General features: G+C 36.1%; 1 protein-coding gene across 1 annotated transcript; it reads right to left on the reverse strand.

Moving 5' to 3' along the window:
• Positions 1-1,421: 1,421 nt before the first annotated feature.
• Positions 1,422-14,114, reverse strand: LOC126721211 (uncharacterized). The gene is made up of 2 exons (XM_050424253.1): positions 13,611-14,114; positions 1,422-2,149 (listed from the first exon to the last, which is right to left on the reverse strand). Exons 1-2 carry the CDS (start codon positions 13,934-13,936, stop codon positions 1,732-1,734), a joined length of 744 nt encoding a protein of 247 aa, XP_050280210.1. The 5' UTR covers positions 13,937-14,114; the 3' UTR covers positions 1,422-1,731.
• Positions 14,115-14,623: the final 509 nt, after the last annotated feature.

Here is a 14,623-nt window from a genome sequence, read left to right on the forward strand (position 1 = left end):
AAAACATGATCCTATACAAGAAATACCAAAAATACATGCAAAACAATTTTCATAGGAGGATTTATCTTTAAATAATATGAAGACAATAGTAAAGATAAAATGCATTGCATGAGATCCTATGAAACAGGTTTGTTAATCATTTCAAATTATACTCATCATTTACGTTCATATTATTTACATTAGAAAAATAATACATATTAATTTCAAAGTTCATTGCAAGATGTGAACTGCTAGGGTATTGCAACAATAAGTAACATTGATACAACAACGGGTTGGTATTACATTTTGTGTGTACTTTGTGAAAGGAATGTCAAACCACAAGCAGGATCATTTTGGTGTGCAAAATGTGAAACAAAAACAAATCCTTTTATCCCAAAATTAGAGGCGCTCACATTAACTACATACTCTCCAAATATTTATAATATATTTATCTCACTATAACTACTATATATATAATTGCAAACTATTTTAGATACAAGATTCAAATTGAAGTTTTTTATGCAACTGACAAAACAAATTTTGTGATATTTGATCGAGATGCCGAGAAAATCCTAAATAAATCTGCAAGAGATCTTGCTGAAAAATAAATTGAGGTACAACTTATTTAAATTATTGTAAAACTATTGATATTGGAGAAGGAATCCCATGTGATTTGAAAATTAAAAAAAGATTTTCCTACTTCGTTTGAATGAATTTAATCTAAAGGATGGTTTTGAAAATTACATAGTTACTAAGATTTTTGATGCACCTTCAAATGACAAAAAGGTACGGAAGAAAAAAAATATATACACAATCCAATATGCTATATTAATTCTTTTTGCTGCACTATTCCAAAATTAACAAAAATAAAAAATAAAAACATTTATAAAAAACTGTCACATTATTGAAATTTAACATAAATACAAATACTTACGGAAAAATCTTAGCGACAAAGTCCAAACTTTGTAAGATTCAATCAAGAATCTCCCAGTGCCAATTCATTAGTGATTAACACAAATGATGCAACAAAAGGAAAAAGTGATGAAAGCTCAAAAATTGAACAAATATGGACGGACTAAACTTCAAACGTTGAAAATGGAGAAATTGATGATGATAACAAGCATCACCATACCGCAATAACAAAGTATTGAAAGAACAAAAACAAGAAAGATTTCGTAATTTAGCTTTTTATTACATCACATAATAAAAATCAATAATATAGAATGAATTAAAATGCTTTTATCAGTTTTTTTTTGCTCATTATTTAAACAAAATAATTATAATAGATATATGTGTACAATTTATAATTATTACTTTTTATGATGAACTCATCACAAACAAAGTTTTAAGTTTTATAATAAATATGCTATAATATATGTATAATATTTTTCAAAAACAAATTTACATAAAACATTATAACATTATTTGTACTAGTTACTTGCTAGTTTAAAAATAAAGGAGCTTGCATTTAACCTATTCTATACTGAGTATACAACAGTTATACAATAGTTGACCAAGGCTGAAACCTCAAGTCTGAGTAATTACAACATGCATATACAATTCATATTAGCTGGTGCTAATAATTCGATCAACCAAGCACTACATAAGTCAACTGCCTGTCAACTTAAAGATCATTTTACAGACTAAACCAGGAAACCAGGTTATTACACATATACATTGGCGACATTTCGAAGCTCTAGCTCAATATTTACTTGATCATACCTCAACATAAACCAAAATTTTCAAAGCAGTTTAGTCATGATAAGTTCTCTTTGAGGATGAAGGAAAAGAAATTTCAAAATAAGTTGGTTTGGGGGTTGAGGGACAACCAAGAGTTTGGATCAATTCCTCCACAGCCAGCACACGAAACTTTGAAGGTGAATTGAAAGCGATGTTGTCAACACAGTGCTCGAATATCTTTCCTTTCTTATCAAATTTGTATACTGAGGTGGCATCAAATCGACCACAACTCTCCCACAGGACTCGTGGGATACCATGGACAGTCCATCGAACCATCATAATGTTCTCCTTAGGTTGCCACACACTAATGATGTCAACCCATAAAGCCTTAAAAAATATCCTTCCATGGAATCGTAGTGCCCAGAAGATTGATTTGTAGTTTTCAATGCCACTAAAAGTATTGAGAGGATCTTTAAATACGATGTCATCCCTGTCCAAAGTAGAAAGATAGCAATTAGCAATAATTCAACAAGCACACTTGCCACAGAATGGAAGGATTTCAACAAAATTCCATGTGAGGCGCAAAACCTTTTAAGAGACCTATTGAAAAGCCAAATTCATACAGCTCTCATCTAGGCTACAGGCATTGTCCTAAGGCAACCAAATAACAAACATTATAAAAACTCCAATATAATATAGCCTGAAATCTCCTTACATTCATTTGCATCTATGGGCTCAACACTACAAACTCATTTCTCAATAATCTGCAACAATTTTTTTTGTCATAATTTCACAAAATCAAAATACAACTAACTGCCCAACCCTTAAAATCTAATATTAAGACATAGAAATGATATTCCAATGTCTTCTTCGGTCATCCTAGGTCAAAAAACTAACAGCATTCACATATAAATATATTTTAAATGAAACCATATCTACAACAAGAAGAAAAAAGCCTCGATCCCAAAACTTGGGGTCAGTTGTGGATCTTCAAAAGATTAACCAAGGCCAGTTTTCTGTCTGTCTTATTGAGAGGGGTGGTGGATGATTTTGCTTGGGCTTGTACAGGTGTGTATGGCCCCAATGATGATGGAAAGAGGTCTGCTTTGTGGGAGGAGTTGTCAAAGGTACGTGCTAGGTAGCCATGGCATGGTGTTTGATAGGTGATTTCAACATTATCAGATACCCAAGTGAGAGGCTTGGCTGTGAGTCTTTTAGCCCAGCTATGTTTGCATTCTCAGATTTTGTAGAGAGCAATTATTTGATTGATTTACCATTAGAGGGGACTTCTTTTACCTTGTTTAGAGATTCTAGTATATCCTCTATGTCCAAAATTGATAGGGTTTTGGTATCTCTTGATTGGGAGGAACATTTTGGGAATGTATCCCAAGTCCCAACGGGCTTCCTCATGTTATTTCAGATCATTGTCTGCTTTTGTTTGAGGCTGGTGATGTTCGCAGAGGTCGATGTGCTTTTAAATTTGAAAATATGTGAGGTCTTTATTTATAGAGTTCAGCAATGGTGAAATGGGTACTGTTTTGTGGGCTCTCCAAGTTTTATTTCGGCACAAAAATTAAAGGTTCTGAAAACTGATTTAAAAAAGTGGAACAGGGAGGAGTTTGGTGATTTGACTTTTAGAAAGAAGAATTTGCTGACTGAATTAATGGGGTTAGATGCTAGAGAGGAGTTGCTGGGTCTATCGAATGACGATAAAAATCATCATATTCAGATCAAAGGTGACATAGAACATTTGGCTTCTCTCTACTTAACAAAAAAAAAAAAAAACATTCGGCCTTTATAAAGGAGATCTTCTGGAGACAAAAGTCTTGTGCCTTGTATGTGAAGGAGGGAGACAATAATACTCATTTCTTTCATAGGTTAGCAAACTCTCATAGAAGTGCAAATCAAATTAAAAGGATTGAGGTGGATGGTGTTCTTTACGAGGATGAGTCTAATGTGCATTCTTAGTTAGTTCATTTCTATCAAGGGTTGTATGAGGAAACTGAGGTGGGGCGCCCTACTATGGATTGGTTAGATTTTGCATGTATTGAGGAGGATGAGGGGTTGTCCTTAGAGAAGGGGTTTACAAAGGAGTAAGTTATCCAGGTCCTAAGGGAGATGGAGGGTGATAAAGCTCCTAGTCCTGACGGTTTCACCGTGGCTTTTCTTCACAAATGCTAGAGTGTTGTAGAAAAGGATGTCATGGATATTTTTGTTCACTTTCATCAGTACTCTTTGTTCGAACAATCTATGAATGCTTATTTTCTCACTTTAATTCCTAAGAAGTGTAATGTTGTTAATATTAAAAATTTTCGCCCTATCAATTTGGTGGGTAGTGTGTTCAAGCTGCTGTCCAAGGTGTTGGGCTAACAGATTAAGGGCAGTGTTGGATAATCTCATCTCTGAGTCTCAAAATTCCTTTGTTGGTGGAAGGCAAATTCTGGATTCAGTGCTCATTGCAAACAAATGCTTAGATAGTAGTTTGAAGAGTCGTTTACCGCGCATGGTTTGCAAGCTTGACATTAAAAAGCATACGACCATGTGAACTAGGATGCCTTCTTTCATTTGTTGGGTCGAAGGGGTTTTAGGGAGAAATGGAGGGGGTGGATTAAGGCTTGTGTCACTTTTGTCCGTTTTACAGACCTGTTAATAGATCTCCTGAAGGTATTTTTGGAAGCTCTCGTGGTTTGAGACAAGGCAACCAATTATCCCCTCTTTTGTTTCTTTTGATAATGGAGGTCTTGAGCAGAATTTTGAGGAAGACAAAGTAGAGTAATCTTATTCGGAGTTTTCCTGTGGGAGCAGTGAATTCTGTCGGTGTACATATTTCCCATTTGTTGTTTGCAGATGACGCTATCTTATTTTGTGATGCTTCTAGGGAACAATTGCTTTCCATAAGGTTGGCTTTATCTTGTTTTCAAGCTTTTACAGGGTTGAATGTCAATGTTGGGAAAAGTGAGATTGTCCCTGTTGGGGAGGTGAATAATCTAGACGTCTTGGCTAATATTCTTCGTCGTAGAGTGGTTGGGGATGCCATTGGGAACTTCGTTTAAGATAGCTTCTATTTGGAATCCTATTTTGGAAAAGATGGAAAAGATATTATTAGGGTGGAAGCGTCTCTATTTTTTTAAGGGTGGTAGGCTCACATCAATAAAGAGTACTCTTTCAAGCCTCGCAACATATGTTTTATCTCTTTTTACCATTCCTAAAGTTGTGGTTGCTAGATTGAAAAGTATTCAAAGGAATTTTCTATGGGGGTCTTCAGAGTGGTGTTTCAAATACCTGTTGATGGCTTGGGAAAGGTGTGTTTACCCATTGAATTGGGCGAATTGGTGATAAGAAATGTGGTGTTTTTTAATCAAGCTTTATTAGGAAAATTGCTGTGCAGGTATGGTCGTGAAGTTACCCATCTATGGCGGAGAGTTATTTCCACAAAATATGGTGAGGGTCAAGGGGGGTGGAGTACTAAAGTATGCAGGAGGGCTCATGGATGTGGTCTTTGGCAAAGTATCCATGAGGGGTGGGAGAACTTTTTTAAGCATTTGTCTTTCGTAGTGGGTGAAGGTACTCATATCCGTTTCTGGCATGATAGGTGGATTGGTGATAATACCCTTAAATTTTTCTATCTTGAGCTCTACGTGTGTTCAGCTGACAAGGAAGCTTGTATTTCAGAGGTTTTGTGGATTCTAAAGGGGGTACTGTTAGAGCTTGGGATTTAAGATTTTATAGAGAATTTCAAGACCAGGAGCTAGCAGCATCTTATCCTCTCCTTGAGTTTATCCAATCTCGTACTCCTCGAGGTGCAGGAAGTGATTCTCTCTATTGGCATCCCAAAGGAGATGGTAAATTTGACACCCAGTCTTTCTACCATGCGATTAAAATTCTCTATTCCCTTGGAAGGATGTTTGGAAACCGAAGGTTCCTAGCAAGTGGCTTTCTTTTTATGGACAGCTGCTCATCGTCGAATTCTTACTTTGGATAATCTCATGCTTAAGGGTCGCTCTTTGGCAAATCGGTGTTGTATGTGTCGAAGTGATGGGAGTCAGTGGACCACCTTCTCCTTCATTGTCTTGTTACACACGCCTTATGGATTTTTATGCCTCAGGCTTTATTCATTGGGTCATGCCAGGCTCGGTGGCAGGATTGTTATTTTGCTAGCGTCAATGGCTTGGGAATCATACTTCAAATATTTGGAACTTGATTCCAGGTTGTTTGATGTGGATTGTTTGGTTGGAATGAAATCACCGTTCCTTTGAGTCCATCCCCCCCACTCTTCCCCAAACTTTGAAGCTACCACCCTCTTCCACAACCGATTCTCTTCTTTCCCAAACTGCCACAGCCATTTCCCCAATAAGGCCTTATTGAAAGTAGTAAGTTTCCTCATACCCAAATCACTGTTGACTATAGGCTCACAAACTTTATCCCATCCTACCAGATGAGTCTTGCTCTCACGCCATAGAAAATCCCTTTGCAACTTTTCAATTCTATTAGCCACATAAGTAGGAATGGTGAATTGCGATAGAAAATAGGTAGGAAGACTAGACAACGTACTCTTGAGTAGCATCAATCTACCCCCCTTAGACAAACAACTTCTTCCACCCGGCCAACTTCCACTCAATTTTTTCCAAGATAGGATTCCAAATTGAAGGAGAGTTAAGCGAAACCCCCAACGGCATGCAAAGATAAGACATAGGCAAAGTTCCAACTCTACAGCCCAAAATTTCAGCCAAGACATGCACATCATCTACCTCCCCTATTGGAACCATTTCACTCTTCTACACATTGACCTTCAAACCTGTTTACTGCCTGAAAACTAAATAACAACAATCGAATATGAAGAATTTGCTCCACATCTGCATCACAAAATAGAATAATATCATCTGCAAACAATAGATGTGAAACACATTCCCCACCACCCCTCCTACCCTCAACTTTAAAACCACGGATTAAACTAGCTCCCTCCACTCTTCTCAACATCCTACTGAAAACCTCCATCATAATCAAATCCGGCATAGAAGATAGCGGATCCCCTTGTCTTAAACCCCTTGAGAGGGGTCTTTTTAGCTCGATTAATTATGGCTCTACCTCAGCAAGGCGTAGAGGTATTATTAGGGATAGGGCTCTACTTGTTTCTCAAATGAGTGTAAAGTTGTTGTCTTGGAATGTCAGAGGCTTAAATAGGTTGGAAACATAGCTTCAGATTCGTAATTTGCTTCGTACTTGGAAGGCTAATATTATGTGTTTGTAGGAGACTAAACTCGAGTGGATTACTAGAGGAATTGTTCAAAGCATTTGGAGTTGTCCTTATATTGATTGGCTGTACTTGGGTTCTAAAGGTGCTTCTAGAGGTGTTTTATTTATGTGGGATCAAAGGGAAGGTGGAAAAGGTGGAGGAAGCCGTGGGAATTTTTTCTGTTTCTTGCAAATTTAAAAATGTTGGTAATCATTTTGAGAGGGCTTTCTCAAGAGTCTATGGGCCAAATTCAAACAAAAAGCGTCATAAAATGTGGGAGGAATTGATCGGGCTGATTAGTTGGTAGGATTTGCCATGGTGTTTGGGAGGTGATTTTAATATAGTCCGTTTTCCATCAGAGAGATTAAGGGGTGTAAGTTATACCCAGGCTATGCATGGTTTTTCTGATTTCATCGCTCTTAATGGGCTGATGGATATACCTATGGAAAGGGGTCTTTACACTTGGTCTAATACATCCTCAGAATCAAGAACAGACCGGTTTCTCCTCTCCAATTCTGGCAAATCCGTACACTCTTTCCTCCTAAAAAAGGTTGTCTACAGTACTATCAAATCATTTTCCAAATTTATTGGAGGGGGAGAGTCAATGGAGAGGGAGAATTCCTTTTCGGTTTGAAAATATATGGCTAAAGGCAGAGGAGTTTGTGTATAAAGTGAAGGTTTGGTGGGCATCTTATATGTTCCAAGGTACTCCTAGCTATATATTGGCTAAGAAGTTGACAGCTTTGAAATTGGATCTAAAAATGTGGAATGAAACAGAGTTTGGCATTGTCACATTTTAAGAAGCAGCAACTTTGGAGTAAGTTCAATGTGTTGGATGCTAGAGGGGAGACGCACACTCTAACAATTGAGAAGAAGCTAGAACAAATTAATTAATCTCCACACAAAGATTGAGGAGTTCACGTTATTAGAAGAGATTAGTTGGAGACAAAAGTCTAGGGTTCTCCACTTGAGGGAAGGGGATTCCAATACAAATTTTTTTTCATAAGATGACGAATTCTAACAAAAGAAATATGGTATTGAGAGTCTGTTGGTTAATGGCAGTTTGTCCTTCGATCAAGGTATGATTGAGAATTGTATAGCACAATTTTTCATGAATTTATACTCTGAACAGCAGGTGATTTGAACTTTTCCAAATGTGCTGGAATTTCCAATGATATCTGAAGATAATGCGGTTTGGTTAGAGAGACCTTTTGAGGAGGCAAAGGTTTTTGAAGTCATTTAGAATTTCAATGGTGATAAATCTCCAAGGCCAGATGGGTTTCCAATGGCATTTTTTCAAGCATGCTAGGAGATTCTCAATCTGATCTTATGGTTGTCTTTCATCATTTTTATGCAAGAGGTCAGTTTGAGAAAAGTCTGAATGCAACCTTCATTACTCTCATTCCAAAAAAATCTGCTGCTATTGATGTCAAGGATTTTAGTCCGATCAGTCTTGTTGGGGGGGTTTGCAAAATTATTGCTAAAGTCTTGGCTACTTGACTACGCACAGTCATGACAGATATAATCTCATCTTCACAGAATGCTTTTGTGAAGAATAAGCAAATTCTTGACCCTGTCCTTATTGCTAATGAATGCTTGGACAGTAGATTGAAGACTGGTCTACCAGGCTTACTCTGCAAACTAGATGATGAGAAGGCTTTTGATCATGTAAATTGGGGTTTTCTTATGAAGTTGTTAGAACGCAATGGGTTCCCTAATAAGTGGAGGCGGTGGATTTTCATTTTCTTTTGTCTATCTACTGTTCATTTCTCAATTTTGATTAATGGTTCTCCATGTGGGTTTTTCGAGAGTTCTAGAGGGTTGAGACAAGGTGATCTTTTGTCTCCTTTGCTGTTTGTCTTAGTCATGGAAGCCCTTCGAAGAATGTTAGACAAAGCTGTCCATGAAGGTCGCCTTTTAGGCTTTCGTGTGGGTAATATAGAGGGAAAATCTTTAGTGGTGTATCATCTCCTCTTTGCTGATGACACTCTAATTTTCTGTGATGCCGATTTTGATCAGCTTCTGATTCTCCGTATGGTGCTTATTTGGTTTGAGGCAGGCACTAGTCTAAAAATAAACCTGAGCAAGTCAAAATTGGTTCCTGTTGGAGTGGTGCATAATATAGAGTTACTGCTGTCTGCTCTTGGCTGCAAGCAAGGTAGTCTTCCTATAAAATATTTCGGCCTTCCTTTGGGTGCTAAATTCAAGGATAAGACAATATAAAACCCAATTCTAGAGAAGATGGAAAGGAAATCAGCGAGATGGAAACATTTGTATTTATCCAAGGGATGTACAGTTACTTTAATTAAAAAGCACTCTATCAAACTTACCTACTTATTTTCTATCTTTGTTTCCTATCCCTATTGTTGTGGCTAATCGAATTGAAAAATTTCAGTGGAATTTCTTATGGGATGGGATAGGGGACGAACCCAAATTTCACCTAGTTAAATGGGTTGCTATTTGTACTCCTTTATCTTTAGGTGGCTTGGGGATAAGGAAAGTGAGATTTTTTAATGAAGCTTTGCTTAGGAAGTGGCTTTGGAGATTTGGGCTTGAAAAGTATGCCCTGTGGAGGCAAGTGATAAAGGTGAAATATAGTTGTAGATGGGGTGGTTGGTGTTCTAGTTCTATTTCTAGTCCTTATGGTTTTGTTTTATGGAAAAATATTAGTCGGGGATGGCCTTCCTTTTCTTGTTCCATTCTGTATGATATTGGTGATGGGTCAAGGGTAAAATTTTGGCTCAACCATTGGTGTGGGAAGACACCACTTGCTCTCAGTTATCCAGAATTGTTTCGATTTTGTAGAAATAAGGAGGCAAGTGTGGCTGAGCTTATAAAGTTCACTAATGGGGTCCTTTATTGGGATGTAAGCTTCTTCAGGGGTTTTCATGTTTGGGATTTGGATGTTGTGTCAAGCTTCATTGTTACCATATATGGCTCATCAATAAGGGGGTTTGGCCATTTGGGGAGGATAAGATGTATTGGAAAACAGTTAGAAGTAAGGGGTTTATGGTTAAAGATTATTATAGTCTTCTAGCGGGTTCTATTGATTTTTGTTTTCCATGGAAAAACATTTGGTAGCAAAAGATTTCTGCTCGAGTAGCTTTCTTTGTCTGGACTACTGCTTTGCAAAAATGCTTGACAATCGACAATTTGAGAAAAAGTAAGATTTGGATATTGGATTGGTGTTATATGTGCAAGTATAATGGTGAATCGGTTGACCATCTTTTTCTCCATTGTCCGATTGCTATGGATTTGTGGTCTATGGTTTTTGGTTTATTTGGAGTAAGTTGGGTTATGCCACAATCAGTTGTCGGGCTTCTAACTTGCTGGCTAGGCCGGTTTGGTCGTCATTGAAATGGGAATATATGGAGAACCATTCCCCATTGCTTAATGTGGTGTCTTTGGAAGGAAAGAAATAGTAGATATTTTGAAGATATTGAGAGATCCATACCCGACCTTAAACTTTTTTTTCTTTAGAACTTTATTGGATTGGTTGTCTGTCTTGCGAAACCAATCATTCTCTTCTATTTTTGTTTTTCTTGATTCTTGTAATTTTTATTCTTGATTGTTGACCCCTGTACACTCCCTATGTACTAAGGGTGTCCTTTTTTTATATCAATAAAGCGTATTACTTATCAAAAAAAAAAAAATCAGTTGAAGACCCATTAATCAAAACAGAGAACTGAACCATGGGTATACAAGTGCGAATCCACTTACATATTAAACAAACGGGCTTGAATTTGAACACTGGAATCCTATTCCAAGACTGTTACTTAGAAGTACTATTTCCATGATAAACAGTATGAATTTTTTTTAATGGAAGGTCTGCTGTTAATTTATTATGATATTATTGTTGACAGGTAACACTAATAATCTACTTAAATATGACTGAAAAATACAGGCCTAAGAAGAGAATGAACATACACCTTTTCCCCACTTTCTGTGCATGAACATCACAAAGTTTATTTTCATTTAAACTTCCATGTAGAGATGACTAAGGAAAAAAAATCTGCCTAAAAAGTGTAATAATCATAGTTTAAAAAATCATAGGAGAAAAATGTGTATTTAGTTTATAAAGTCATAGCCTAGCTTCAGTACTAGTGTATCATAAGCTTTTTGGTTTGGCCATGCCCAGATCCCTCTCAGAGGAGATCCTAGATTGATTTTTTTTTTTTTTTTTTTTTTTTTAAATGAACAGATGCAAATAGCCTCAGCAGTCAGCACAATTTTTTTGAGGTATCAAGGACTATAAATTTAACTTCTGTAATGCTTATGATTATGTGTAACTTACCCATAAATGATTAATAGATTGTACTTGTACCATAAAATTAACCCACCATGTGATTTTTAATTTAAACAACATAAAGAGAAAAAAGAAAAAGCACACCCTCAATATAACCACAAATCAAATTCCGTTACATAATTTACTCACAAATATTAAAAAATAAATAAAAATAAAAACAGTTACGTACACAATTTATTCATTGGTTGCTTTGAGGTAACCAGGGCCTCCAAGTTTAATAAAATGGACGACTTCAAGGGGGACAAACCTCCACAACATGAGTTTTCACATAATAAAAGTGCATAAAACTTTATTAATTAGTGTGTGCTACTTATGTATGCTTGACCAACATTAAAAGCTAGAAATTAGGTATCACTATATAGCACTGCAACGCTTAAGCCCTAACAAATAGGAACAGATATTGAACAAACAACCAACTATTGCCTAAAGACTAGGACTACCAGATAATCTTTCATATATCCAAAACAATTTTGACACCATCACCAAGCACATGTTTCCAACTAACTTGAACTAACTAACAGACAATCACTGACATTTTATTCAATATACATATAATGCACATTTCATTACTCCCCTTTTAAAGTCAACCCTTGTCCTCAAAGGCAAAGTTGGAAACTTGTCATTAAATATGCACCAATCTTCCCAAGTTGCTTCTCACAAACTGGACCACTTCTTGGGATTAAAAAGATCTTGCAACCATGCATCTGCAATGGTAAGTTTTTTGGTTCTGCAAAAATGTCTTCAACCCAATCTGAAAGTTGTATGTTCAGGTTGTGTAAGCTTAAATGATAGGGGGTGTTTGGTAGAGTAGTTTGAGATGAGATTTTTGTAGTTTTTTGAAATACGTGTGGGTGAAAAAGTGTGTGGAAATTTGTGTAAGTGTGTTTGAAATGTGAAAATTGTTGCTCAAACATGGATACCAAACAGGCCCCATTTTTGTAATGCTCACATGGCCTTCCTATCTTCTGGCTCACATTGCTCACCACCCTCCTTTGTTGGCTTCTCTTTTACTTAGCCATGATTAGCCAAACACAAGGATTGCATTTAACTTGCACTCCCTTGATCATTTTCATTTGATCAAATACCAATTAGCATATCTTTCTCAACTTCTCCAAGCATCCTAACCATTGTCCCTCTATGCCTGAGTTTGATATCAATTGTTACTAACAAAGTTTTTCATTGGTTGCTTTAAGGGAACCAAGGTCTCTAAGTTTGATGAAATATACAATTTTGAGGGAGTCCAAATCTTTACAACACAAGTGTTTTCAGATAATTATAAAAACTTATCGATTAGCACTTGCTTCTTGTATATGCTTGACCAAGATTCAAAGCTAGAAATTAGGTACTTTTTTTTTTATAAGTTATAAAATTATATAAATTATAAAAAACAAGTCACCCAAGTATACAGGAAGTATAGAAATTAGGTACTGTTATAGCATTACAACCTGAAGTCCTAAGAAAACAAAAACAACTAATGGAACAAACAACCAACTATTGTCTAAAAACTATGACTACCCGATTATCTTAATATTCCCAAAACAATTCTGACACTGTCACCAAGCACATGTTTCCTACAAACTCGAACTAACTAAACACCCAACCACTTCTTGGGATTGAAAAGATATTATGACCATGGATCCACAGAGGTGTTAAGTTATTAAGCTATGCAAAAATGTAAATTAGGTATCATTATAGCACAACACCATTTACGTCACAACCTAAAGAAGGTTTAACCATATCTGCAATTGCAACAAGCTCAAAATGACAAGTCAAGTTACAATTAGGGCTCCTCCTAATTACTTATATAGGCCAATTCAACCTAATAAATGCCCAATCTAGGACTAAGCACAAGCCCACACAACACACTCTAAATCCAACCACATAATCTGGGCTATCACAACTTAAGTCCTAAGAAATAGGAACATTATATACAAAAAACAACCAACTAATGCCTAAAGATTAGGGCTACCTGAGAAGCTTAATAATTTTTTTGATAAATTTGATAGTTACAATGGGGGAGGGGGGATTTGGACTCTAAACATGTCCATTAGAAACATCAAAAGGTGCCAATTTGAGCTACAAGGCTCTTACCCCAGATGCTTAATATTTCCCAAACAATTTTGACACTATCACCAAGCTTGCAATTCCTACAAACTCAAACTAAGTAATCAATAATCTTTGACTTATTTTTTTCAAAAACATAATGCACGTAACAAATTCAGAATTTTAATTTCCAATCACATCAATAAAATAAGCACAATTAACTTTTTTGGTAAATTGATTTGAAGTTTTAATTTTAGTATAAACAAAACGATTACGCAACAACAAACTCATGAATTTTCTTTCTCTTTCGTCTTTCCCTATATTTTCTCAGCAACCAAACAAATAGATTATAAAAAATCAGATTCAAACCTGTAGATATCAAAACTGAGCTCCTTATAAAAGATCCCGGGAAACTCCTCTCTGAGAGTCCGAATCGCATAGCCCATATTAACGTAGTAATTCTGCTTATCTTCCTCTTCTTTGCTGGGCTTCGAACCTCGCTTCACCGGAGCTGAGAATTGTCCGGACAAATTCAGACCCTGGTCCAGCTCCGAAACCCTAACCCTAACCCTATCCCTAGACCCAACCATCCTATTGTTCCTCAATGTAACGAAGCTTATGGGATTCCTTGGGTTAGGGTTACAGAAGAACTTCGGCAAAGTGGAAATTTCAGGCGAATGGACGAGAAGAGCCATCGGAAGATCAAAATATAGGAAGGGAGAAAGTTTAGGTGTTAGGAAAAAGTGAGATTAGAGAAAGTTCAACCGAAAAAACAAAGCCATTTTTTTCCGGGAAAGTGTTTTTTTTCAAATTGGACTTGTTTGGCTGAAGAGAAAATGAGAAATCTGTTTGGATAATTAGAATTATCGAGTAATTAAATTTAAAAGTTAGAAGAAAAATGTGATTGGCGGCTGAAATTCGTTGGTAACAAATAAAAATAATTGACATTAGTGAACTTACTCTGATCTGGGCCGTACGTTCGAGTAAAGGTGAATCAACGGTAAAGATATATTGTCACATACACTTTAAGGGACCGATTGATTGGAAGAATGGAAAAGTGGGAAAATAAAAAATGATGGGAAGATGAAAAAGTGGAAGGATAGAAAAGATTTTAATTTCTCTTCTTTTTGTTTAGTTGGGAGTGGAAAAGTGGAAAGATGAAAATGTAAGTTTGTATAAATTTATTTATATACCCTTATTAAAAAATGATATCCAATTAAAATAAAATAAAAAAGTGATAAACAACCCAAAAAAAAATCAATCACCTAAATTTATTAAAAAATAAAAATCATGTCTAAAAAAAATCACATCTAAACAAAACAAAACAAAACAAAAAAAAAAAAAAAAAAAAAAAAAGGGCATGTCCAGGAGGAGAGAAAAAG

The sequence above is a fragment of the Quercus robur genome, chromosome 4 (assembly GCF_932294415.1).
Source record: "Quercus robur chromosome 4, dhQueRobu3.1, whole genome shotgun sequence".
NCBI classification, from domain to species: domain Eukaryota; kingdom Viridiplantae; phylum Streptophyta; class Magnoliopsida; order Fagales; family Fagaceae; genus Quercus; species Quercus robur.